Genomic DNA, 27,870 nt, shown 5'->3' with positions numbered 1-27,870 from the left:
ATAGTACTTAAGGAAATTACCGTGTCTACTTTATAGGGAAAAGACGACACCAGTATCCACAAATAGAATATTTTCACATATTAACTGCTGTTTAATTCCTAAACAATAGGACAGTTTTCTTTCTAAATTAAAATTGGAGGAGTATTTTAAACTAGTGGCCCATAGTATCATTTTAAGGAGGGGAATTAAAATATGTTTGTATATGAGGCAAGGCTGAAGTTGCTTTGCAACTAAAAATATAAACATTTGCCCATTTGCTTTTCAACAGAATTACTGTTTTAAATTTAGAAGTAAAGAAATTACAACAGAACGCCATAACATACCCACAGGTTAAAAACGGCCCCTGAAATAAAACTACATTTAGACACCAACTGTTACACTATATTTCATTAAGTCTAAAGTAACACATTTTTATCTCTGAAATCATGGTACACTGATCTAGTTTCAATAAGATATGGTTTATACAAGAGAGTTGAAATTCATGTTTCCTTTAACATTAATGATAGAAAGGATCCAGGATCCTTGTCTTAAACAGGGTAATTAGATGTGTCTGTACCAGCTCAACCAGTGTCCCCAAATAAAGGATCTAAACATGTTCTGAGTATCTCAGACCTAACTGCTTATCTTAACGTCTTTTGTTTGAACTATTAAAATCCGTTAGTAAGTTTAAGGAAAGCCAAACGAATGTACAAATATGTAGTTTTTCCCTTGCAAAACTGGCCTCCATGTAGGTTATCAGTTTTATTAGATCTTTTGAAATACTAAGATTACAAATAATTAGCTAAGGGCAATTAATGGTCTGCCCAAATTACCAAAGCTGTAATTTTAGCTCAATTTCAGTTCAATAATTACAGAAAACGATAGGATAGTGGCTGAAATATTTTTAAGAGGTAAGGCCATAAAGATAACCCAGATTTTCATATTAAACCACCATTACTTCAGGTGGAAAGGAATGAAGGTGGTGGGAAACATAATTACACTGGCAAGATCATTCTCCCCTTAAGATCTAATAATGCTAAAGAAAAACCTACAGAGACTGTATATGTGCATGTGTCCAAATAAGTTAGAAACTTGCAAATCCAATTTAAAGGCAGCAGAAGGAGTTTGTATGTATGTATAGAAAATCATTAGGCAGTTTTTAAAAACTGGATTAAAGATTACGGAATCTCATTTTCTTAGATGCTTTTAAAAGAAAGATCAATTCTATTTTGTTGGTGATTATTTAAATCAACCTCACTGGAAAGCTGAGAGATAACTTATTCTAGTTTTTTAATTCTCCAGTTAGAATATGGTAGTGACAATGCCACTCTGAAACGCACAGAAGTACATATTCCTTTGTTTCAATTATTAAAAAGTAAAAATAAGATAGCATTTAATGTTTGCCACATTCATTTTCGCAGTATTATGTCTTGCTGACATGAGATACAATCAAAAAATAAATAAGAGGGACGTGATTTGAAGGAGGAAAAAAAATGTGTATATATACTGTGCTAAATTATAGCTATAAATTAAGGTGAAGCTCTTCTACGGCAAATGGACAAAGGATGCGTTTGGATCTCTAAAAAAAAAGAGAGAGAGAGACCTTAAACACTAATTTTAAATGAATTATAAAAGTTCTGAAAAATAATGTCTGTAGCAAAATAGTTGAAGGTAAATTTTTTTTCACCGAAGCTGGGAAAGCTATGCGCACAAACGTGTTTCGAGTGAAGCACGGACTGCTCAGCGCCCTCCGCGCGTCTAGGGGGTCTCGTTGGCCTCCCGCTTGCTTGACAGCCGAGTCCTCATCCGGTCGGAGTAGGGCACCTGGGAATACAGGCTTCTCAAAGCGTAGATCTTCACGGGTCGGGAGAGTCGTCGTCTTCTCTTCTTCCGAGAGCGTTTCTTACCATTCCTCCTCCGGCCGGGACCCCGCGGCCCCGGCGGCTTGGGGCCGGAGCCGGGGGCCGTGAGGGACCGTCCCTCGGCCGCCGCCGCCGCCGCCGCCGCCACCGGCGGAGCTCGCGGGACCGAGGGACCCGGGGGGGCCGGGGGAAGCCGCGGGGCCGGGGGAAGCCGCGGGACCGGAGGAACCGGCGATTGCGCGGGCACCGGCGGATCCGAGGGCACCGGAGGATCCGCGGGCACCGGCGGAACCGACGACCTCAGAACCATGTGGGTGGTGCTCCTCGCCGCCGCCTTCGCCTTCGCCTTGGGGGGGTCGCATTTCTTCTGGTTAAGATGCAGTCGGAGAAAGGCGCTCCGGGACTGATACTTGCGACGCAGGAAAGAGTATTTTGAAAGATACTTTCGAATGATATCGTTTACTTTGGTCCGAATCCAAATTGGCCGTCTTTCGGAAGCGATCCTGGGCTGTGCCTGCAGACTCGTCGGCTTGTAAACCTTCGTGGGGAAGTCTGGCTTGTCGTCATTCGTTGTCACCCTCCTCTGAATTTTCTTTTTACCTTCGGAGAACTTCCCGGTACCTGCTTCCGAAGAGGTCCCGGCGGCGTCGCTGGGGACCACCGTTAACTGGAAATTACTTTCCTTTGGAGCTGAGCCCGCGCTAGCGCTCGAAGTCCCTGAAGTCCCCGGCCGTGAGGTCCCCGAAGTCCCCGGCAGTGAGGTCCCCGAAGTCCCCGGCCGTGAGGTCCCGGAAGTCCCCGGCCGTGAGGTCCCCGAAGTCCCCGGCCGTGGCACTCGCTCAGGTGAAACAGGGGCCCCCGGATAGGCCAGCAATTCGTCTCTTATGGTCAAAACGGATGTGGGGTCACAGTCTTCAGCGTCTTCATCGCCTGAACTGGAGCTCAGGTCGCTGAGACTAGCTTGAAGCCAGTTAACTCTGTCAGGGTCATCTATGCTCAGAGGAGGATCAATTACGATTTCCTTACTCAGTGGGTCATAGTAATTAAAGGAGCTCCGTTTGTATTTGTACTCTATGCTAACATCCCGACTTCTGGGGGTGCGGTATTTTTTAGCGAAGTTGGCAGTTTCACTGTCCTGAAATTTCATGTTTGAAGAAATAACGTAGACTAAGGCATTGGGTTGCAAAGGCTTCAGAACTTTAGTACATGTTTCAGGATATTCATGTGCTCCAATTTTCACTTTCTTTTTTGTTTTTTTGTCCTGTTGAAGCGAACGCTTCCCTGTCGAGTCATCCTCCTGTCCACTGTCTTGTGCGTCTGACTGATTTGAGAAATTGGTTTGAGTTCCATGGCTGACTTTTACAGCCTGACATCGAGCAGCCAGTCGCCATGACTGTTCATAATAAGGCCTCTTGACTGTAGAATGATGGCTAGATTTATCTAAGGCCACTGGAAAGTCATCAGTATCTGAAACGCCACCTGCATTATCATCACAATCTGAAAGAGCTTGAATTGCGGTAGTGTCCTGACTCGCGTCAGTCCAGGTAATCTTTTTTTCTTCATTCAAATTTTTTTTTTTTATCTTCCTGGTCTCACCGTCATCATCAAAGTAACAGTGGAAACGACCTTCCTTAAATTCTTTCACAAGAGCATTAATTTTCATGTCATCTTCTCTCATTATCTGAGACCACGTTTTCCCCACAAATGAAGGAGGGACATGAGGCAAGGCTTCAAGGACAGGTTCATCAGGATCGTCTTCTATGACCTCCTTTACCTTTTCCAGGTTCCTGGCAGGATCAACTATGAAAATAGAGGTTGGGTGGGAATCACGGTTTGTTTCCTCTGGGTCCAGAGACATCTTCTTGTAGAGTCCTGTTTTATTAATGGCTTCTTGAGGCTGGTCAGCGTCAGACTGAAGAGAGCACTGGAAACTCATTCCAGAACCACATGGTTCACAGCTCATACTTTCTGGATCTGCATGTTTTAACTTCAAAATCTTTCCCTTGCTAGCCCTCTGATGGACTGCTGACCCAGAAGAGGCACTACAACGCACTGCAGAAACAGTAGCTTCACGGTGCTTTTCTTTTCGGCCAATGGTTTCTAGACCTTTCCTTTGACGAACGTTGATTCCTTTGTCTTCTTCCTGGAGCTGCTCAGCCATTGGCTCAGCATCGTCTTCCCATTTAAAATCTGTTTTAGGACTATCCGATTCACAACTCTTCTCTTCTGAGTCAATAATTTTCACCATTTCTTTATCGGATTCTTGTGACGAGTAAGTCACAGACCGATCTGGGGGGTCGATTTGAAAATTTATTTCAGAACCGTAAGACTCACAGCTTGACTCCTGCAGAATGATATAGTCTTTCTTCTGGTTTACCACTTTGAAAGTCTCTTTGCACTGGTTTGCCAGTGACTGCGGAGAGGCTTCACAAACATATCCTATTTCAGAACCACAAGAGTCACAGCATTCACCTTCTAGATCATAGCCTTCCGTATTTATACAATTGATGTCTTTGACAGTCATGTGAGGTGAGTCAATCACTGGCTGAAAAGGCATATCAGACTCTGCAATCACTTCACAATCACTATCACTAGTCACCAGGTCCACAAAGAGCATCTTTCGAAGATTTGCTTCTTTAACTGACACTTGAAGTTCATTAACCACTATTTCAAGAGGGACATCAGAATCACACATTAATTCCGAATCACTAGGTTCACTGGTCTTTACTTCCATGCCAAGATGCCCTTCTTTTGGAAGATCTATTTCTTTGCACACCACATCAGACTGGTCAACTTCTAACTGCAAATGAATACCAGAATCACATTTTATTTCAAAAACACTAGGTCCACAGCTCTTATTTTCTAGGTCATTTTGCAAGTTTATTTCTTTGACAGCCAGAGGAGACTGATCAATCACAAAGGGAACAGGAACATCAGAATCATAACTTACCTCGAAGTCACCTAGTTTGTAGCTCTTATCTTCAAGGTAAATATGGTCTTCCTTCCAAAGACCGACTTCTTTAACAGATTTTTGAAGTTGGTCAGCCACTGACTGAAGATGATCATCAGAAATGAAAGTTATTTCAGGACAAGCGATAGTGCTTTTATCTTCCAAACTGGCATGTTCCCCTTCCAAAAGTTGTGGTTGCTCAACCACTGATTCAAGAGGGACATTTGAAACATAAATTATTTCAGAACCATTGGGTTCATAGTCCTTATCAGCCAGGCAAACATGTCCTTCCCTCAGAAGATTTATTTCTGCAATAGCATCTTGAATTTCATTAGGCACAGACTGAGGAGGTTCATTAGAATCAAAATTTATTTTAGGATCACTAGGTTCCACAATCTTCCCTTGCATGTCAACGCGCTCCTTCCAAAGCTTCATCCCCTTAACGACTTCTTCAGTTTGGGCAGCCACTGACTGATAAAGGACATTAGAATCATACATCATTTCAAAACCCTTGGGTTCATCCCTCTTATCTTCCACATCAGCTTCATCCCTCTTATCTTCCACATCAGCTTCATCCCTCTTATCTTCCACATCAACTTCATCCTTCCAAAGGGCTATTTCTTTAACAGTTTCTCTAACCTGCTCAGCCACCGACTGAAGAGGATCCTCAGAATCAAAACTCATTTCAGAACCACCAGATTGACTATGCTTATCTTCTACTAGCTCAGTATGGTCCTGATCTGAAACAGTTACTTGAGGTTGATCAATTATTGACTCAACCAAGAAATCAGAATCCAAACTCACTTCAGAACCACTACATTGGCTGCTCTTATCTTCCACGTTCACATGACCTTCATTCTCCGGGTTTACTCGTTTAATAGCCCCTTCAGGTTTATCAGCCACAGACTGAAGAGAAATACCAGAAGAGCGTATTAATTTAGAACCTTTAGTTTGAACCTTTTTATTTTTCATTACAACTTTCCCTTCCTTCCTCAGGTTTGTTTTCTTAACCACTTCCCTAAATTGTCCAGTCAATAGCGGATGAGGGTCACCACAATCATATCTTATCTTACAATGACTAGATTCACGGTTTTTATCTTCCAGATGAACATTTTGTTCCTTCAGGCGGGTTAGCTGAGGATGGCCAATGACTGAATGAAGAGGGGCACCAGTATCCAAATTTACTGCAAAACCTCTAGCTCCAGTACTCTGACCTTCTAGGACAACACGGTCCTCCTTCAAAACAGCAATGTGAGGCGTTTCAGTCATTAAGTGAGGAAGGACATGAGAACCAAACATTATTCCAGAACTGCTGTATTTATCACTCTTTTTTTCTAGAACATGTTCTTTCTGAACATTGATTTCTTTGACCGCTATCTGAGGTTCAGTCACTAAATAATGAGGGATGTCAGAACCTGTCGCAGAACTACTAAATTTAGGACTTTTACTTTTGAATTTAGCATGCCTTTCTTTTTGGAGCCACATTTCTTTAACAGCGGTTTCAGGCTTGTGAGTCACTGACTGATGAAGATGGACACCAGGATCCAAACTCGTTTCATAAACGCTTAATGCATTATCCTTATCTTGTAAGTACATGTGTTCCTTCTGATGGCTTATTTCTTTAACAGCTATGTTAGGATGATCAGTCATTAAACGGTAAGAAAGGTCAGATTTCAAACTGATTTCAGAAACACTAGGCCCATTACCTTTACTTCCCAAGTGTATGCGCTCTTCCTGAAGATTCATTTCTTTAAGGGGATTGTTAGAATGTCCAGTCATTGAATGAAAAATACCATAATTCAAACTTAATTCGGAACCACTAGGCTCATTGTCCTTATTTTCTAAGTATATCTGCTCTTCTTTTTGAAGATTTAGCTTTTCCATAGCTACTTCAGGAGGGTCAGTCGCTGAATGAGAAGGGACATAAAAATCCAAACTTATTTCAGAACCACTGGGTTCATCATTCTTCCTCCCTAAGTGTATATATTCTTCTTTCTGAATGATGATGTCTTTAGCAGCCAGTTCAGGTTGATTAGTCCCCGAATGAACAGGTATATCAGAATCAAAAGTTACTTCAGCAACACAAGATTTATTAGTCTGATTTTCCAGATGACTCGGTTCTTCCACATAAATAGCTACTTGAGGCTGGTCAACTCCTGAGCGAAGAAGAATATCAGAGTCAAAAGTTATTGCAGAACTATTTGACCCAGAGTGCTCACCTTCCAAGTTAATGTGCCTCTTTCTTATTTCTTCCATGTCCATCTCAGAATGTTCAGTACCCGACATAGCAGGGGGATCAGATTCAAAAGTCAGCTCAGAACTGGAGCACCCATAGCTCTTAACTTCCATGTCAACATTTAACTCTTTCAGACTTATTTCACGCTGATCACTAGGTGACTGATAAAGAGAAGCACGAGAATCAGAACTTTGATCAGAATTGCTAGATTTAACACTCTTATCCTCCAGGTCAAGAGCTACTTCTCGAGCGTTCACTTTTTTAACTATTACTCCAGACTGGCCAGCCACCAGTCGAGCATCAGTGTGAAAACTCATTTCAGAACCATGAGAATCATAGTTCATATCCACAGGTTCATTCTTCTCTTCCAGAAGGGGTATGTCTTCAACAGCCCTCTGAGATTCATCAGTCACTGTCTCAAGGGAGACAGCATAATCAAGATGGCCTTTAGCACTGCTGGATTTAAGGTTATTATCTTTCAGGTAGACTTGTCTATCCTTTACGTTTCTTTCTTTGACAACCAGGTGAGGATGCTCAACTACAGACTGAGGAGAAGCATCGTTATCAATACTTGTGTCTGAACAACTTGAACCATAGTTCTTATCAACCAAGCCAATGTGAACCTTCTCAAGTTTTGCTTCTGTGACAGCCACTGGGAGTTGGTCACCTACTGATTGAAGAGGAAATGGAGAATCAGTGCTTACTTCGGAGCTACTAGATCCATAGTTCTTATCAACCAAGTCAATGTGTTCCTCCTTAGGAAGGTTTCCTTCTTTTCCAGGTTGCCGGGGGTAGTCATCAGTTGATTGAAGTAAGGCATCACATTCAAAATTAATCTCAGAATCACTAGATTCATAGCTTTCATCAACCAGGCTAATAGGCTTTGCCTTCTGAGCACTTACACCTTTAACGATTACTTGAGTTCGGTTAGTAGCCAAGGGAAGAGAGCCATCACGATCCGAACTCACCACAGAAATGAAAGATGTCTTACTCTTACACTGCAAATCTGCGTACGCTTCCTTTGAAAGGTCTACTTCTTTGGCAGTCACCTTAGATTCATCAGTCAGTGAATGAGGGGAACTGCAGTCAAAACTCATTTCAGAAGCTCTCGAATCATAGTTTTTATCTTCTTGGTCAATTTGCTCCTCCTTCCAAAGGTCTTGTGCAGTCTCTTCGGGTTGATCAGACGCTGGCTGAAGAGATCCACGAGCAAATTTCACTGCAGAAATCACTGAGCTCTTCTGTTCTAAAAAGGCTGACTTATTAAAAACCAAATGCTTTTCCTCTTGGGTATGATCCATACCAGAAAGGAATTTCTCACGGTGCTTTGCTGTAGCATCTTCAAAGGTTCCCTTATTAGAAGGCATGCCACTTTTATTCAGGCTGATTGCTTGGTTGACAGCTAATTTGGAAAGAGATTCAGACTTTAAGGAGCCTTCACTACCCATAAATTCACGGACTTTAGCGCCAGCTGACAAAGCTTTACGCGGAGATTTTACAGCTTCCTGTATAATCAATTTATCTGAATTTGTACCTAAAGATTTCCTATTTGGTTCTTTAGGTTTCTTATACGAAACTGAAGTTTCTAGATTGGATGACAGCACAGGATTTCTAGAGCCCCTGTCTGGCTGTTCAAGGTATCTGTCAACTTTGTTCGGGTCACATTTTCTGACTGAATCTGAACTGGCTGCTGCTGCTAACTTAGTTGTTTTAGTTGTAACTGGTCTGTCAAAGGAACTTCCAGCTAAACAACTAGCAGGAGCACTAGAAATCACTGACGGACATATTAAGCTTGGTCTAGTATGTGTAGCTTGACCAATACCAACTGGGTTAAATTCTTTCATGCCACTCCCAATTTTCTGAATGAAACCCAAGGGTTGCTGCTGTCCCTTCTCCAGTTTTTGAATAACTGATGGTCTTACTGAAACACCCTGTATACATTCCTGAGATTTGCCGGGTCTAGCATGTAACTCTTTACTAGGTTCAGAACCCTTGCTGGAGCTCTCTCCTTTTACGCCAGCGGCATCCTCAGTCGCTTCTTCAGAAACAGAATCATCAACAGGAACCACTTCAGGAGGTGGCGCAGTATTCATAAGAAGCCTCTCATGTTGGGTTGATCTAAAAAGCAAGGGGGAAATCCATAAAAATATTCTAATATCTATTTTAAATGTTACAATAAATGTACAACAAACGTTTTCTTGCTATCCTGGGCCTGACTGTTAGAGGACAAAGAATCAAGGCGATCACAGAGGCTATATACCGTGTGTATTTTCAGGGAGGGAAATCAGTAGAGAAGGTGGAGGCAGCTCCACCAATTGCTACATAATAAACACAAAATGGCTCCTAAACATAAAAAGCTGTTTTAAAAAAACAAAAAGCGATATATCATTTATCAGTTATCCCAGCAGTCAACAGCAAAGTGTTACATACGTTACTTAACCTTCTAGGCTTTAGTTCTCTCCCCCCAAAAAGAACATAATGTTATTTTTCCCTCATGAGATTGTTTTGAGGAGTAAATCAGTTGTTATATGTGAGGAGCATTTTTTAAAAGCCTGGAAAATATAATCACTCAAATGTTAGCTATTATTTAACACACTGTTGGGTTTTTTAAAGTTTTTATTTAAACTCCAGTTAGTTAACATACAGCATAATATTAATTGCGGGTATACAATTTAGTGCTTCAACACTGCCATCAGATGCCCGGTGCTCATCACAAGTTTGACTCCTTAATCCCCGTCACTATTTAACCTCTCCTCCCGCCCACCTCCCTTCTGGTAACCATCCATTTGTCCTTTATAAGAATCTGTTCATCTGTTAGCCTTTCTTTTTTTTCCTCTTGTTCATTTGTTTTGTTTCTTAAATTCCACATGAGTGAATTCATACAGTATTTGACTTTCTGACTTATTTCACTTAGCATGATACTCTAACTCCATCCATGTCATTACGAATGGCGAGATTTCATTCTTTTTTATGGCTGAGTAATATTCTTCTGTGTGTGTGTGTGTGTGTGTGTGTGTGTGTGTAGATAATGCTGCCATACACAATAATAAATTCAAGATGGATTAAAGACCATGAAACATGAAACCACTAAAATCCTAGAGGAAAACACAGGTAGTAACCTCTTTGATACCGGCTGCAGCAACTACTTCCTACATGTCTTTCTGGAAAAATAAACTATTGGGACTTCATCAAAATAAAAAGCTTCTGCACAGTGAAGAAAACAATAAAACTAAAAGGAAACCTACCCAAATGGGAGAAGATATTTGCAAATGACCTATCTGAAAACGGTTAATATCCAAAATAGAACTTATAAAACTCAACCCCTAAAGAACAAATAATCCAATTTAAAAATGGGCAGAAGACATGAACAGACATTTTTCCAAAGAAAACATACAGATGGCCAACAGACACATGAAAAGATATCTAGCATCATTCATTGTCAGGGAAGTACAAAATCAAAACTACAATGAGATGTCACCTCACACCTGTTAGAATAGCTAAAATCAGGGGCGTCTGGGTGGCTCAGTCAAGTGTCCAACTCTTGATTTTGACTCAGGTCATGATTTCAGGGTCACGAGAGCAACCCCTGCACCAGGTTCTATGCTGGGCATAGAGCCTGCTTAAGATTCCCTCCCCGCCTTCTTCCTCTGCCCCTCCCCACCACCAAAAAAAAAAAAATTTAATTGCCAAGAGGAGTTGAGTTAATGGAACATGGTTATCCCAGATGGGACCTTGAAACAGAAAAAGTGATTAGGTAAATACTAAAAGCAGCTGAATTAACTACAGAACTTAGTTAATGTATTAATATTGGTTTATTAATTGTAACAAATGTGCCATAGTAATGTAAGTTCTTAGTAACAGAGAAACTAGGTAGAGAAGGTATATAGGAACTCTGTACTACTATCTCAAGTTTTCTGTTGATCTAAAACTGTCCTAAAGTGTAGTCTATTAAAAATAAATAAGTTTTTAAAAATAGATTAATACCTAAAAATACTTTTATTAAATATTTTTCAATTTGAGAGATGCTTTAATCATCTAAGAGAAATGTATACATGCTCAGCCACATGCAACTTTTCTTTAACATGTCATAAATATCATTACTTCTTTCCCATAAAAAATTATAATTAACACTAAAAGAACATTTTTTTGGTATTTGTAAAATTAAGAAGTTAACCCAGATATCAGAATAATACAGGGCAAAGAAATTCCAGTATGTTTCACACTTCTGAACTCTAATCAATAAAGTGCAGTACAATTACCATTTTACCCTAGTTTTTCAGAACCCTAGAAGACTATCATAACATTCTCAAAATAAAATTAATCTTGTAACATTTGGCAACGGAAGTAAGGCAGAATCATAAAATCAAACAATTCGGCAAAATCCGAAAAAAGTTAGGAATCACCATCTAGGTGCTTTGATTTACCTTGCATGTGGTTAAAATTAACTAAATCACAATCTATATTTCTACTCATTTTAAGCTAATTTCACAACAAAAAGCCTTCTAAAAATCTAACCATTAAAGAGTAAAACCCCTTTTATATAATTATTGTGTTAAATTTTTGAAATCTATAACTAAAATAAAAACTACACATCAAACCTATGAGATGTAAGCAAAATGGAAACCTCACACTTTTAAATCTTCCACTGAAAAAAGAATTAGCAGACACAAATTAACTAAATGAGCACTTAATTCACAAAGATAATCAAATTTCCCCCCACCCAGGAAATCTGAGGAAATTAATTAGGAAAAAGGAAAACCAAAAGATAGAAAAAAAAAAAGTAAGAGCTGATTTCAAAAAGATTAAAATAGAAAAACCTACAATGTCTAGATAAGGGGGAAGAGGAAAAACTTTTAGAAATAAACTCTGTAATGTATAATGCTTATAAACATAAACACAATGTGGTAGCACAGGATTAAAAAAAAACTCGAGGTAAAAAAATGGAATTCAAAATCAGATCTACTGATGGGAACGTAGATATAGATACACCAAGAGAGGAATTTACGTTACAGGTAACAGGTAACAGGTTACAGGTGATATTGTGCTGTTTTTAAAGTAATCTCCACACCCAGCATGGTCCTCAAAACACACAACCAGGAGATCAAGAGTTTCATGCTCTACCCACCCAGCCAGCCAAGCGTCCTTACAGGTGACATTTTATATCAATGGAGATAATTAATATACTTTTACAAAAAAATAAGAAGTCCTGCCTCACATCACATATGGCAACAAATTCCAGGAAGATTAAAAATATTTAAAAGCAGATATAAGGACATGAAGAAAAAGACATGAAAGAAGCCATAAAGGAAAATTCCGCTTACATCTAATTATGTCAAAATGTTTAATTTCTATATGGTAAAGGACAATACACACAGATGAAAGACACATGACAGATGCTGGGAAAATAATTATATTTAAAATACAAAGGACTATTATCTATAAATATTCCATACAAATCCAAAATACAGAAACAATTCAATAGAAAAACATGCAATGTCTACAAATAATCCATAAAATAAACATATGGCTGAAAAAAAACTTATGTAAAGAGATGTTCTAGTTTACTCATAAGTAAATAAGGGCTAATGAAGGGATATGCCTTTTTGGCCTATTATGGGGGAAAAAAGAAGTTGCTAATCCCAGTGTTAGCAAGAACAACAGTAAATGATCACACTCATAGACTACTGGCCTATATGTATGTTATATAATTGTATATAATTTGGCATAGTCTTCTAGGAAGTGTCTCAAGAATTTTAAAGTTCCACACACCACCTGAGTAACAAAATAAGTAACAGTAAATTATTAACACCCATTGGAGACACAGTCATGAGTTTAAAATTATAAAACAGATAAATAAGGTAACCAAAAAGCTCTTCTTTATGGAGGCTAATATAGGTAATAACTGTTTCAGGGAAAAATCATCCGTGAACGCTTACAATAAATGAGAAACAGGATATTTATTTACACAGTCTCAAAGTAGTTCTCCACACATCTTACTAATTATAACGGGGAAAGATGTAACATTAGAGAAGCCACCTTAATTAAATGCTCCAAGTTAACATCACCAGCCAGGAGACATGGAAACATCATGGATCGCTTGAATACACTGAGAAGGGCACAACACCAATTATAATTTACTCTTGTTCCAAATGCATAACCTAACTTTAATCATGAGAAAGTGTCAGGCTTATCCCAATTTGGGGAGATCCTACAAAATAACTGGCCAGCAGAGTCCCAGGCTTGAAAGCAAAGACTGGGCAACTGTCCCTGATTAAGAGTGTCTGAGATGGGGCAGCTAGATGCCGTGTGTGATCCTGGACTGAATCCTGGTCCCAGAAAAAGGACATTAGGAAGACAACTGACAAAATCTGAAGGGGGACTGTAATTTCATGGATTTGATCATTGTACCATCATTATTTTAGATTTAACATTTGAAGACTCCAATGTTTTTGTAGCAGTTTTACAACTTTTCTGTAAGCCTGAAACTATTTCAAAATGAAAGGTTAAAAAATAGAAACTATTTTCTAAGGCCCAGAAACTTGAGCCCAGAAGTTCAAGTTCTAGAATACTGTATCACAGAAATAGCTGCATGTACAAATGTCCGTTGAAGCATTGCTTACACAAGCTATAAGCTGGAAATTTATACTGAGCCCAAGACGGTCTATCTTTCCAACAGCTAAAGAAAAACATTTATTTTTTAAACTTTTTCCCCATTTAAACTTTTTCCCCATTTGCTCAATTCTGGGTTGTGACTTGCAAAACAAAGCATTCAAGAAGTTTATCCTTTTCCTACAGGCGGTGCTTATCTCAACTCTTCTGCACAGATGTGCTAATAATCTGTTTTGCTTTATCTCCTCCAGCGATAACTGCAAACCTGCCCACAGCACTTAATCTAATCTTCTACCAATGTTTTCTTTGACATACATTAACCCTTAAATGTTATCAAAATATTTATTTTATTAAAACAACAAAACACTGATACAAAAAAAGCTATCAAGACACTGACAGATTAAGAAGCAGGTTCCATTTGTTACCTCTTCTCTTCGGTTAGCAAATAATTCAGTTGAGGTGGAATGGTTACTTTACTTCCTCTGCTGCAGTCACCAGCTGGTCCGTTCCTGACCTTCTAAAGGCTATTTTTGCCCCCACCATATTCCCCCCTGCTTAATCCTACGATATACTTAACAGAACACCTTAATGATGGATAACCATTTATTGACCTAAAGCTTTTATTTAGAAAAAAGAAGGGTGCGGTCCATATCTTTTACAGTGAAATTTCTTATTTAAGCTAGAAAAGATTTTAAAATAGGAGCAAAGAGAAGTTACTAGGTAAAATTTCACTTTATATTCTTTAATGAAAAGATTTGTTTTAAGAAGTACGAGACTGGAAAAACAGTCTGGAAAAACCGGGAACATACGGCTGTTCTAACAGAATTCCGGCCAGCGACTTTCTTTACCTGTTTTCTTGAGAATGATATGGATGGTGCCGGAGCACGTCCTGCAGGAAACGCTCCATCAGGCTCGTGGTGCCCATCCTCTGTCGATTCTGGGTGGTCAAGTATCTGTGCTGGGGACTGGCCATGTGCTATTAAAAAGAAAAAGCACACTAAGCAGTTTTAAACAGGTAACACTCAACGGTAGTGAGAGTTTCACAAATGGATTCATTTTGATACTCTCGGTAGAAGTATAAATTGAGACAGCCTTTTTGCACAGCAATTCTAAAATGTGTAGCAAAAAATATAGAAGTTTCTTTCCCGTGGATATAGTGATTACATTTCTCTAAATCTCTTAGGAAATCATCGTAAATGTTGATGATTTATGCAAAAAATGAGGCTTATCACAGCATGACAACAAAAAACTGGAAATCTTCAAAGTGTCTAATAGTAAAATCTATAGCATGACCTAAGACATAATACTAAGCAACTACCTAAAATAATATGAAAAATTTTACATAACATGGAGAAATGTTAGATAAGAGAAAAATGGGAGATGCAAAAATCACATGTATGCTTTTACCTAAACCTGTGGTTTTAAAACATACAAATAAAAATAAAAGAAGATAAGATAAAAAATAAAATAAAATGTACAGACAAATCAGTGGAAGAAAAAGCACCAAAATCTTAAAAGCATTTACATTTGTGGGCTACACTTACAGGTAATTTTAATTTTTTTCTTATAAATTCTTATATTTATACTGAGCAAATATTTCTATAAAAATCTATTAAAATAGAGAAGAGGGTTGGATCACTGTATTTGTAAAAGTTGAAGATTAATAATGCACAAAAAGTCCATCATATTTCTTCAGAGATTACAAATCCTCACTTAAACAGAATATTGGAATAAATACACAGAATTTTTCTATTTTGGGGCACCTGGGTGGCTCAGTCGGTTAAGCCTCTGCCTTTGGCTTAGGTCATGATCTCAAGAGTTCTGGGATCGAGCCCACATCGGGCTCTGTGGTCAGCAGGAAGCCTGCTTCTCCCACCACCCCCCGCCTGCCTGTCTCGATGATCTTGCTCTCTTTCTGTCAAATAAATAAATACAATCTTTAAAAGAAAATTTTTTGTTTTGTAATTCTCTCCACAGAAAGAGTCTGTGTTCACAAGTCATTCAGTGAACTATCTAGAGGTGTAGGAAAGAAGCCTACTGAGCCCGTGCAATGCATCAAACATAGTACTATTCCATTCACAAAGTAATCTCATCGAATTTTCACTGAGTATGAATCTTGTCCCCATTTTGATATAAAGTAAGTAAAACACAAAGGATTAGAGTAAACTGCCTCCAGTTGAGCAGCCAGGGACAAAGCCAGGGTTTCGATCTGCATCTAACTCTAAAGCTTATCCTCTTTCCCTATAACACGCTACTGCTAATGCCCTATTTCCAATGTGAGTTATTGACAACAATTTAATAACATGTTTTCATTTAACAATACCAAGGAAAAGTCACATTTTAAATATCATAGTAAATATGCCAAAAGAACTTAAGCCAGGTTGCCAGCTCCTGACCACTGTTAACAACTGGGATTCTCTCCTTCCATGCTGACTTCAGGGATCTACTTTGATGCTGCCTTAGCCCCAATAACAGTCTAAATTATGACAGTTTCAAGATCCTCCACCCTCAAAGCTCCCCACTGTCCAGTACCCTCACCCTCCTGGTTCATGAAGGGAACAAAGGTACAAGGAAACAAAGGTTCAACTAAAATCCAACCTCATCCTCTCTCTGCCTCAGTAAAAATTTTAAAAAGTCAACATAAATGGAAAACTTGCACTGACACAAACCACAGATAACACCACACTAAATACCCCAGGAGGTGTCAGTTTCTTTAAATTTTCTGAATTGACATGCACACAAAGATAAGTGCACAAATCATATGTATAGTTCAATAAATCATCACAAAATAAAACACATCCATAACCATCTATCCATGAAAAACTAATGAGCACTCAAAATCCTTCTAATGTCCCATACCAACCTAATATTCCTTTCCTCTTCCCCCAAATTAACTATTACCTAAATTTTAACAATATAGATTAGGTTTGAAAGTTTCTAAATTTATGTAAGTGTAGTCATACAGTCTATATATGTATGTAGTCATACAGTCTATATACTTTCACATTCATGCTTATCCAAATTAGCGGTAGTCCATTCACCTTAATTTCTGTGTAGCATGCCATCATATGAATAGACCATGTATTATTGATTCATCTCATTCTTGATGGACTTTTGTGTCTTTCACAGCCCATGGCTGTTATAAATTACGCTGCAAAAAACTTTCTTATATGTGATTTTTGGTGCCCATGTGCATGCATTTTTGTTGAGTGTATTAGTAAGGCTGGAACTTCTGGGTCATAAGGTTTGCATATACTCAGCTGTAGTACCCTCTGTTGACTAGTCTTCCAAAGTGGCCGTACCAGTTCGCACCCTCCCCAGCAATGGATCATAGTTTCCGTTCCTCTTTCTCCTCATCAACACCTGCCGTTGTCAGGCTCTTTAATTTTTAGCTACTGGAAAGTGGGATGGGGATTCATGTTATATCACTGTTGCTTTGCAATTTTTGTGATAGCTTTTCATTTCCCTGGCCACTTGGATATCTTCTTTTATGGTGCGTCCAAGTCTCTTCCTGTTTTTCAAATGCATCTTTAATTTTTTTTTAAAGATTTTATTTATTTATTTGACAGAGAGAAATCACAAGTAGGCAGAGAGGCAGGCAGAGAGAGAGAGAGGGAAGCAGGCTCCCTGCTGAGCAGAGAGCCCGATGCGGGACTCGATCCCAGGACTCTGAGATCATGACCTGAGCCGAAGGCAGCGGCTTAACCCACTGAGCCACCCAGGCGCCCAACATCTTTAATTTTTTTAAATGAACTATAGAAATTATTTATTCTGGACATGGGCTCTTCTTTCAATTATATGTGTTTCAAGTATCATACCCTGTGGCTTACCTTTTCACTTTCTTTTGGGCGGGGTATCATAAAGTGTGTGTGTGTGTGTGTGTGTGTGTGTGTGTGTGTCTGTGTGTGTGTGTGTGTGTGTCTGTGTGTGTCTGTGTGTGTGTGTGTGTGTGTATCCACAGCTTTTCCAGGAATAGTTACAGGGCATTTTTCCACCTTCTTAATCATCTCTCATTGCTTCTTACTGCAGTCCAATTTACCTTTTTTTTTTCTTTGCCAGTGCTTTCTGTTACAAGTTTAAGAAATCTCTCCCTACCTCAAAATCATGGAGATTTTCTATTGATTTCTAGAAGTTTTATTGTTTTACCTGCAATATTTATATCTATCATCTATTTGGAACTGACTTTTGTGTCCAGGATGAGATAATAATAGAGTTTCATTTCTTTTTCTCCATATGGACAGCCAGCTGACCCAGTACCCTTTACTGAAGAAATTCCTGTCCTCACCATGCTTTAGCGCCACATTTGTCACAAATCAAAGACTCCAGAGTCTTTTCTGGAGTTTCTGGTTTATTTCCATAATCTTTCTGACTTTGCACCCTTGTCTTAAAGACTGTAGTTTAGTAATAAATTTGGATATTTATTACTTCTGACTTTGTTCATCTCCTTCAAGAGTATCCTAGTTTTCCTTAGCATATACATACATACCTTTTGCATGTACATACATATTTTTAGAATTGGCTTAATTTTCATTAAAAACAATTTTTCTGGAATTTTGTTTGGAATTTCACTGAATATATATATTTGAGGAGAAATGACATGCTTATAATATTGATTTTTTCAATCCATGAACACGGTATAGCACACCAATTATTTAATTTTTCTTAACTTTCTGAATGTTTATACTTTTTTATATAAAAATCTTATATACATATTTTGTTACATTTATTCCTGAAGAGTTGATGTCCTCTGATGCTGTTGTAAGCATCTTTTTTAAATCTCATTTTCTGTGTGGTGTTACAATATAAAAATACAATTTCTTTTTATGTTGGCCCAAGAAGCTTTCTTAAACTCACTAAAAAAATTTTTTTAATTAAACAAATAATAAATTCACTTACCAGTTCTAACAGTTTACCTAGATATCGTTAGGATTTTCTATGTCCACAATCACACTGTGTACAAATAACAGTTTGTTTCTTTTTATCTAAACTTTTGTCATTTTAATTTCTTTTTCTTTCCTTATTTCCCTGGCTAGAATCTCCAATAAAATATTAAATATCGTTTAATGCAAGTACCATGTCTATTTTCACTTAATATTTGACTGGTATATTTCTATTTAACCTTTGTTTTTATTTTTAAATCTGTTTTTTATTATTCTTACCTATCCGATGTCCCTATTTCTCTTCTTTCTTGCCTTCTCGTGGACTGTTTTTTAATATTGCAAGTTTTCCCTTTCTGTTAACCTGGCAGTTAGTTATAGGCTAGGCTCTTTTTCTAGTCTATTAGCAGTAACAGACTATAACAAGCCGCCCAGAACTTACCAAGATCTAAAATTACTTGTTACTTTTACTCTCTTCTTGAGCAAGGACTTAACTTGATTTACTCTCTTTACAGTGTCTATGCCATTGTTGTTGACCCCACATACGAGATACTATGCATTTAGATCTCTCCCATTGATCTTCATGCCTTCCCATCTCTCTGAGCTTCCAACTGGAATCATTTTCCTTCTATCTGAAGAACTCTTTTTAGGATTTCCTTCAGTGAGGATCTGCTGATGCTGGCAAATTCCCTTATTTTTTTTTTCTGAAAATATTTCTACTTCACTTTTTTTTTCAAGGATGTATTTCTTAAGCATAGAATTCTGAGTTGGTAGCTGTATTCTATCTTTTGATTTCCATTGTTTCTGTTGAATATTCACCTAGATTTGGGCGCTGTACTTCTCCATTGCCTTAAAAGTTCTCCAAAGCCATGAAATTTATCCATTTCTTTAATCTATTTATTTAATTATTATTTATTTAAACCTTTTCAAATGAGTTTATTTAAACCTTTATACTTAGCACATATTACTTTGACTGTCATTAACATTTTTTAATGTCTGTTTAATGCATGAGTATCCAAATGTCTAAAAAATTATTTTAAACCTTAAGAAAAAGTTAGACTGAATGCTTACCGAATACAGCTTGTAGTTTAAAATTTAGTATGTTTTATTACTATCAAAAGTTCAACAAGTAATCTTCCAGTCAAGTGATGCTATAATTATCAATTGTGACAGAAATACTAAAGAGAGTTTTGAAACTCATTACCTGCTGCCTCGTGCTTATAACCCGCCTTAGAAAGTTTTGTGTTTTTTTTAAGGCAGAGAGCTAGAAATCACAATACATCACAAAACATTTCCTTAGTATGAATTTAAATGATGACTGTTGACAATTAAAACAAATGCAACTATATAGTTGAATTTTTATGTATTACAATTTGTCTGAGATTTCACTTGGGATAAAACAGTCCAGCAGTACCAGGACCAGAGCTTCGTTATATTACGACTTCACTTATGACACAATTCCTCAGCCTAGACCCTGAAGAAAACCTTGAGACTCTTCCAAGTTAACAATCCTGGTCAGAGGACTACAGCTACTATTACCATGAAGACTTGCTTCAGAATGTCCATGTATGAGGCTTCACGAACTCTTCCAACAAAAAGAAAAGAAAAGAGCACTCCTCAGTTCTTTCTAGGAAGCCCCAATACCAAAACCAAAGACATCATGAGAAAAGAAAGTTATAGACAATATCCCTTATGAATATAGATATAAAAATCCTCCACAAAATGCTGGCAAACCAAATCCAGCAACATACAGAAGGATTAAACACATTGACCAAGTGGGATTTAGCCCAGGGATGCAAAATTGGTTTAAGGGCTAAAACTCAAATCAATATAATTGCTAGGGACTGAATTCACATTGAAGTTCTAACTCCCAATGTGCCGGTCTTTAGAGACAGGGCTTTTAGGAGGTAATTAAAATCACAATATATATTTTTAAAAAATTAACTGAAAATGAACCAAAGACCTAAATGTAAGAACAAAAACTAAAATTCTTAGAGGAAATTACATGGCGTAAAACTTCAGGACCACAGATTAGGCAATCTTTTATGACACCAAAAACACAAGCAACAATAGGAGGGGGGGGGAAGCTACATTTCACTACAGCAAAACTTAAAACATTGGCATGTGAAAGCCTAAACTTCAAAGTCCTTCCGTTATTCTACCACGTCTTCTAGAATCTAATGCTCTGAATTCCCCCCGCTCACTAACACCTCCCCTGCAACTGGCCAGCTCTGCAGCGATGCTGGCTGCCGGTGTCGGGTTAGCATGCTGACCACCCCTCTGCCTTGGGGTCTCCGTTCTCTCTTCCCTCTACCTAGAAATTCTCCCCCCAGAGATAAGCAAGCCAGGATCCCACACTTGGTTCAAATCTCAACTCTAACGTCACTTCCTTCACCTCACTGGCTCCTCTGTCTAAAACTGCACTCTCTTCTCTCTTCTGTTTTCCTCGTAACATTTATCCCAATCAGACATATCCCTGTATCAAAATTTATATGACTATTTATTTTCTGTCTTAGCACACTACAAAGTAAGCTTCATGAAGAAAGGTAGCTGGATGTGTTCACAGTCTCACCCTGAAAGCCTTCAACAGTGTCTACCGACTAGAAGATTCGCAACACGATCTGCTCAGTGGATGAATAAATGAATTTGACGTATTGAATAAACGAGGTCTTCTGAGGTTCAAACACGTTAGCAGGGGCCTCTCACCTGTTCCAGGCTATTATAGCGCACGCAGCAGTAGCTGCAGTATCCTTGTCGGCTCTGCATGGTGAATGACCAAAGTCAAGCGGCGACAGTCCTGGAAAACTCAAACTGAAAAAGAAGAGAAATGGCAAAAACGCAATCATTCCCTACTGCCGTGCGGAGAACAGCTGTGATAGTGTCACAGAGCAGAAATCTTCTTTCTGACAATTATGGAATTAGGGGAGGCTGCCGTGAGCTGCTGCATCCGTCGGTGAGCCTGGAGTGCATATGAAAGCTGTGCATCTTCTCTCTCTCTCTCTCTCTCTCTAAGATTGGTTTATTTATTTGACATAGAAAGAAAGAGGGAGCATAAGCAGGGGGAGCGGAAAAGGGAGAAGCAGACTCCGCGTCACACCTACCATCTAATTCTGCCATGAAAATAAAGATACCGCACGTACCTTTCGACTTACTCCACAAAGGGGCAGAATTTAAAATAAATTATTGGACAGAGTCATTAAAACTCAAAATTACTAATTCATGTCTGAAACACAAGATAATTCTCTTCTGACAACCACAAAAAAACAAGCTAAATATGAGGAATTTTTTCCAATTGGTGAAATGAGATTTCTCTACAAATAAAGTTCCCACCTTCCTACTCCCTTAAAACCTTAATCCTTCAACATTGCATTACTGCAGTGGTTCACAAGTCGGGCTGAATATCAAAATTATTCCCCCAAATTCTGATACACAACCAATTTATTCACTGACACAGAGTGTTTACTATTACTGATTATGTTAAATAATAAATCAACACAATTTTAATTTTGGAGCTATTTCATTAAAGTGCAAACAGAATCGTAAGAAATAATTTCATCATGTTTTAATTCTAATTATTTTAAACATTCTTGTCTGTTGGAAAATATGTAGCAGAATAATCCTATAATGTGTTGAGTATTTCTGATAAGATGATTCTGCAACACAAAAAGTTTACTAATTAAAATCATCCTTTAAAAATGAAATCACAGCTTTGAAATCAAAGAAAACAGGAGAGTTTTATTAAATGAAAATGCTACCATAACATTCCCTTACCTGTTACGTCTTATTGTAAGAAACTCTGACTTTCTAACTTCCACGCTTACGGGGAAAATAAATCAATTAAACCAGCCTCTGAAACAGAAGAGTATATTTAAAAATGATTTCCTTAAAATATGGTATTTTCCCCATTATTTTACTTCATTTACTGACCTGAAACAGCAAAATGAAACAAGCTTTAGTTGTATTTATAGACAGAGCAATTTTCCAGCTGAAAGAACCATAGCACTTAAATCTGAACTTTGAAAATCATAAACTAACAAGCTTTTTAATGCTTTTTTCAAAATATATTTAAAACAATCATTGAATGAAAGGCAAAATTAGAGTGCAAATCTAGTATCAAACACAAGACTGAACTTTAGTTTTTTTGATCTTCAACACTTACAGTCTTCAATTCCCATTTTTATTTCCCATTCCCATTCCACTGTTGCTATCCGACAATTCTGTGACACCTCTATCATCTCCTGTCACATACATGCTGCGATGACAATGAGCTACAATGACTCAGAAGCACCCGGATGTGCATTTTTAAAACTTTGCATGCGAGAAGCCCCACCTGAAAATCCTACCGAATCAGAATCGCCTGGCAGGGAGCCAGGCACATGCATATCATGCATATTTAAAATGCTCTAAGGTGATTCTGAGACAGGCTGAAGCACTGACATAAGTCATCATTTTTTATGCATTAATAAAATTCTTATTTATTAAAAGGATCATTTCTTTGGGGTCTGGGATTATATTACTTTTCACGACTAAAGGGGTCTTTTACTATCAATTCTGAATTCTACTGGTACCTGGTATTTTCATAAAGTAACAAGTCCCCTACCTTGAGTAGGAAAGAGCAGGTATTACATCAGCTGAATCAGTCCTGGCAAACATCTGTAAATTAAAGTAATTAAAAAAAAAAAGATAAGCCCCCTAAGTATCTTGCATGGGCCAACTACGTACCTCCCCCGCAAAGAGTCATAGTTAAGTTTGAAAAATAACACAATTATGCTTCAACAGGGAAAAAAAAGATTAACTCTTGAACACACGAAATACTTTACATAGAGTGACTCATTGAATCCTACATGATCTCCTGAGATGCTCTGGAGCACAGTAACTCTGATGGCCCACCCGTTTCACCCACCATCCCATATTTCACATCTCCGGGTTTCAGGAACCAGCAGCTGCAAAAGAATAAACTGGGTCCCTGGAAGGCTAAAAACAAAGATGCTATAACCTCCTATGAGAAATGTTCATGGGAAATGTCTGAAAGAAATATTTACATAAAATTAACTTTGGGTCCTAGACTAACCACATAACTCAGCTCCTGTGTTAGTTTCAATGAAGAATGCTGTCAATTCTTTATCCTCTCTCTTTATCAATCGACAATTAAGCCAAATTATCCATTTTTTTATTCTTCTGCACTGCTGCTGGCAGTGTGTTGCCCCTTGCCCGGAATCACTGGTTAACAAATAATTCCAACACTTGGGTTCAGAAGAGCCCGGGACAGCATTGTCTATCAAAGAATAAATATCTGGCGCCTACCCTGTGCAGAGTTCCACACTAGACGCTTTAAAGGATAGAAATAGACACACTTTCTTGCTCTCAAGTAGTTTAAAATGGCATTAGGAAATGAATGCAAAAATACCAGGTGGTATCTGAGAAATGCACAAAATAAGTGCCAAAATGTCACAGTGGATGTGGTTTTTTTAACCAGATATTGGAAAGTGGGTAGGATTTGCTTAAACAAAGATCAGGAAAAAGTATTCCAAGTAACAAAGACGCATGAGCAGAAAAGCAAGAAAGCGGAGGTACATTTGGAGATAGTAAGCTGACAAGTTCAGCTGGAGCCAAGATTTCATTTAAAAATTTAAGGGGCAATAAAGCAAGAAAAGTAGATTCAGTTTCAACATATTGTATTTAAAAGAAAACTTGAGAGTTTAGACTACCTATTTAGGCAGAGTGGATATTTTTTTTTTGGAAAACAGTTTATACAGAGAGCTTTAAGAAAATTCTGGAACAGAATTTAAGAAAATTCTGGGACAATGGTTCTTCCCTCTTCAAGGGAGCTTTTCACAGGGTAAGTTAAAATATTCAGCACCATTTTGTAGAATATTGGAAAAATTAGGTAATGTCCAAAATATCCAAATTCAAAGGATCATTATTAGAGCAAAGACTTAGCTTCATTTACGCTTGCAATTTAGGAAAACACACGAGTTTTTTTCTTTAAAAAATTACTTTTATTCATCTTTATTAGGAAAATTTTTATTATGGTACAGTTATAAAAATAAAGAGCATATAATCAGTCATAATCCCACTACCCACCATTAATACTCATCATATATTCTTTGTTCTAAACATGTTTTTACAAAAATGGAATGACACCATACAGTCTATAGCCTCTTCTCTCTCTTAACAAGATACCATGGCACCTCTGTATGATATTATATTTCATTCCAAAACAGAATCTTTAATAACTGTGTAGTATTTTACCCGTGTAAGACAAAAGCCCTCTTATCTGACAAGAGCCAGCAGTCAGTGAGTTAATGATTTAAAAATGAGAAAGAGGACTTTAAAAATACAGACACACATCATCAATATTTTGTCTAACCTAAAATATATAAATGTGTATGTTCGATTCAAGGCCAAGTTAAGCTTTTTGTTTCACTGAGGTTTTTTGTGGCTAAGACAGCTAGAGTTCCCAGTCGTGTTTTTTTCATATTTTCATAAAACCACATAATAATTTACCATCACTGAGTTTTCACTTTGGTTCCTCTAAAATAGAACAAGAACTTAAAAGACATTTCTAAAACTGAGAGCAGTATTATGATTAACATTTAAGATTTCCCCCAACCTTTTACAGCTGTCACACCCAATTAAGTACTCTAGCAATGGCGTTTTTTTTTTCTTTGAGTGCAACGCATTCATTTTTTATAAAAATAATAATGCTATACAAAAAGACAATGCTTACATTCTATTTCATTGGTTCATGAAACAATTAAAACTGTATAAACTGATGGGGGGCCGTGAACAAAGACCTCTGAACTGCCTGAGGTGACTTCAACACAAATGTCTCAAAATTGCATTTTTGGGGGTCTATTTCTTGCACACCTGAGATCTGTACCCACTGCAGAGATAAACACACTACTGAAATGAGTTCAGAGTTGTAGTGTGTTTCCCAAGCTGACTGCGGTATTTTGAAATAAGAGCTAACAAAATCCAGAATCCCTATTGGAAATATTTTTCAACCACCTAACAAAAGAGACACCAACTTCATATTAAATTTAAAAAGACAACAGAAATGCTTTGGGTTTATTGAATAGGATCATCTAAATTACCTGTCTAGCAATAGGAAAATAATTGGGGAGCGATCACAAAACAATGGCCAAATGAAATTAAAAGACCATGTTATTTCAGTGTCCCCTCCCTTACGACATTAACTCATTTTCAACTTCCCACTTGTTTGGATTATTCATCTTCTGCATCTGGTGACAAGCATTATCCTAGACCCTCCATTCAGTCTTATGAAAATAATAATGGCTAACTTTTAGTGAATACTTAATCTGGGCTAGGCACTATGTCAACAGCTTCATATGCATTATCTTACCTGAATAGCAAACAGCCTTAAGAAATTGGTGTCCTGGGTATTCCTACTTTATAAATCAGGAAACTGAGGTTTAGAGAAAAGCAGTATCTTGTTCCAGGTCACACACCAACAAACAGTGTAGGGGGATTTGACCCTAGGTCAATCTGAGCAGTTTATGCTCTTAACGCCTTAACTTCCATAAAAATACTCCGTCTCTGTACTTTCAAGAATGCTAATTGATTGTTTTAATATTATGTGAAAACAAATACTTAGGAATCTAATTTGCTGCAATAAACACTGTCACATATTCCAAAGAAAAGAGTAAAGATAACGTTTAGCTTAATTGCATCATTGCTCCCTTTCTGAGATCTATGCTGACAGTACCTTGGATTAGGCATTTTGAAACTTAATTAGCATGGCACAGAAGAAGCAATACATTTTATATCGCAACCCAGTACACATACGCAATCACACATGCACCCCACACATGCACCAGCCCCCCCAAACACACACGCAGTTAAAACAAATCTTACAAAATATCCTTGCTACGTGTAATGTATTCTGATATTTCCTATGCCATCTTATTTCGTTAATATCAAGTGCTAGCTATGACCCACAAAATTAATTTCACAGTTCACTAATGGATGAAAACTGCAATCTGAAAGAAAACACTGCCTCACATTAAGCAGAACCGACAATACTTTACAGAAGATGACTGTTAACCCTGAATGCAGCTTTTTTCTATCCAATATCTTGGCCACTGCGGTGATACTTTGTCAAATCTCTAACGAGTTTTACTAAGGTTGGCCACAGGCCAAGGTGCAGGGAGAAGAAAATTCTTGCCTTCCAGGCTTTGGGTCCAAATCACTGCAAGTTAAGAAGGCAGTGCAAAGACACTTTATGCACTGATAGAGAAAAAAGCCACAACGCATTAAGCAAAAAAGGCAGATTACATTAGTATCCCCCTTTATGTAACACGAATATGCGTTTACGTACCCCTAATTGTTAATACTGACTCCCTTGAGGATGAAATTGCTATGGGTTTTTTCAGTGGGTTCCCCCCCCTCATAGTATATAACTGCTGTAAAACAAATTAAGTACAATTCCGGTCTGGGGGTTTTAAAAAAAAAAAAAAACGTTTTAGTTCTTTGCAAGCCAGCATCTCGTTATGCATGTCTTCCCTGCGCTGCAAAATCATCGCGACGGATAACGTTAGGAGCTGCAAAGGGCCTTCTCAGGGGCACGTAATAACGACGGCGTAATCTGCCCAGATTCACACAACTGTTGCGCCACAATAGTGAAACGATCGTCCACACAAAAATCTAACGCTCCCAAAAGAAATTCCCGTCGCCAGAGACTGATAAAGGCCTCGGTCTGGGGACAGCTGGATACAGCGCAGGGCATTGGGGGAAGGGGATCTGCGGACAGGTGGCTCCGGATCTCGGCCCCACAGGTGCCCCCGCAAGTCCCTGCGGGTACAAAGCCCCAAATGCGACCTCGGCGAGCAGCCCCCTCCTCACCGCCCAGCCCAAGGCCTCGCCCGCGGGCCCCTCCGACCCAGGGACCCCCCGACAGAAGCACAAGGCAGCCTGCGCCCCACCTCCACCCCACGCCCCAGCCACCTCGATCCGGGCCCGGAGACGCCGGCCCCGCTCCCGCAGGACGTGCAGAAAGGGGAGTGGGGAGACGAGACGCCGGGGAGGACCTGCGAGGCGGGTGCGGGAGCCCGGCGAGCTGTCCGGCCGCCCCTCGGGAGGAAGAAGGCGCCCGGGGCGCGAGGCGAGCAGGCCCCACCCCCGGCCGCGCCGCGCGCACGGAGCCCGCGGGCGTCGCCCCGGCTGCGCGCCGCCTCGACTCGGCTCGGCCGGCCCCGCCCGCGCCCGCGCCCGCGGCCGGCGCGGGGCTCTGCGGCGCGGTTCTCACCTCCGCGGAGGCCTCCTGGATTCCTTCCGGGCCTGGGCGCCGGCCGAGGACCGGTGGGCGCGCTCCCTTCCTATTCCGGCTCCATGGCG

At 38.9% G+C, this 27,870-nt stretch overlaps 1 protein-coding gene across 1 annotated transcript; it reads right to left on the bottom strand.

The window, feature by feature from the left end:
- Positions 1-1,737: 1,737 nt before the first annotated feature.
- ZDBF2 (zinc finger DBF-type containing 2) lies at positions 1,738-27,870 on the bottom strand. The gene is made up of 7 exons (XM_044244351.1): positions 27,782-27,870; positions 23,114-23,166; positions 22,285-22,362; positions 21,220-21,324; positions 14,485-14,612; positions 4,792-9,145; positions 1,738-4,641 (listed from the first exon to the last, which is right to left on the bottom strand). Exons 4-7 carry the CDS (start codon positions 21,277-21,279, stop codon positions 1,738-1,740), a joined length of 7,446 nt encoding a protein of 2,481 aa, XP_044100286.1. The 5' UTR covers positions 21,280-21,324; positions 22,285-22,362; positions 23,114-23,166; positions 27,782-27,870.

The sequence above is a fragment of the Neovison vison genome, chromosome 3 (assembly GCF_020171115.1).
Source record: "Neovison vison isolate M4711 chromosome 3, ASM_NN_V1, whole genome shotgun sequence".
In the NCBI taxonomy this organism is placed as follows: Eukaryota; Metazoa; Chordata; class Mammalia; order Carnivora; family Mustelidae; genus Neogale; species Neogale vison.
Note: the sequence above shows the minus strand (reverse complement) of the source record. Positions and strands in the feature narration are given on the sequence as shown.

What these genes read in the sequence shown, in the direction of transcription:
- ZDBF2 (XM_044244351.1), bottom strand. Translation starts at nt 21,279, where the DNA reads ATGCAGAGCCGACAAGGATACTGCAGCTACTGCTGCGTGCGCTATAAT. An exon ending in TATCATTCTCAAGAAAACAG is followed by an intron (nt 9,146 to 14,484) that starts GTAAAGAAAGTC and finishes CTTGCTTTTTAG; the next exon opens with ATCAACCCAACATGAGAGGC. An exon ending in ACAAACTAGGTGACTTCGAG is followed by an intron (nt 4,642 to 4,791) that starts GTAAGTTATGAT and finishes ATTCATTTGCAG; the next exon opens with TTAGAAGTTGACCAGTCTGA.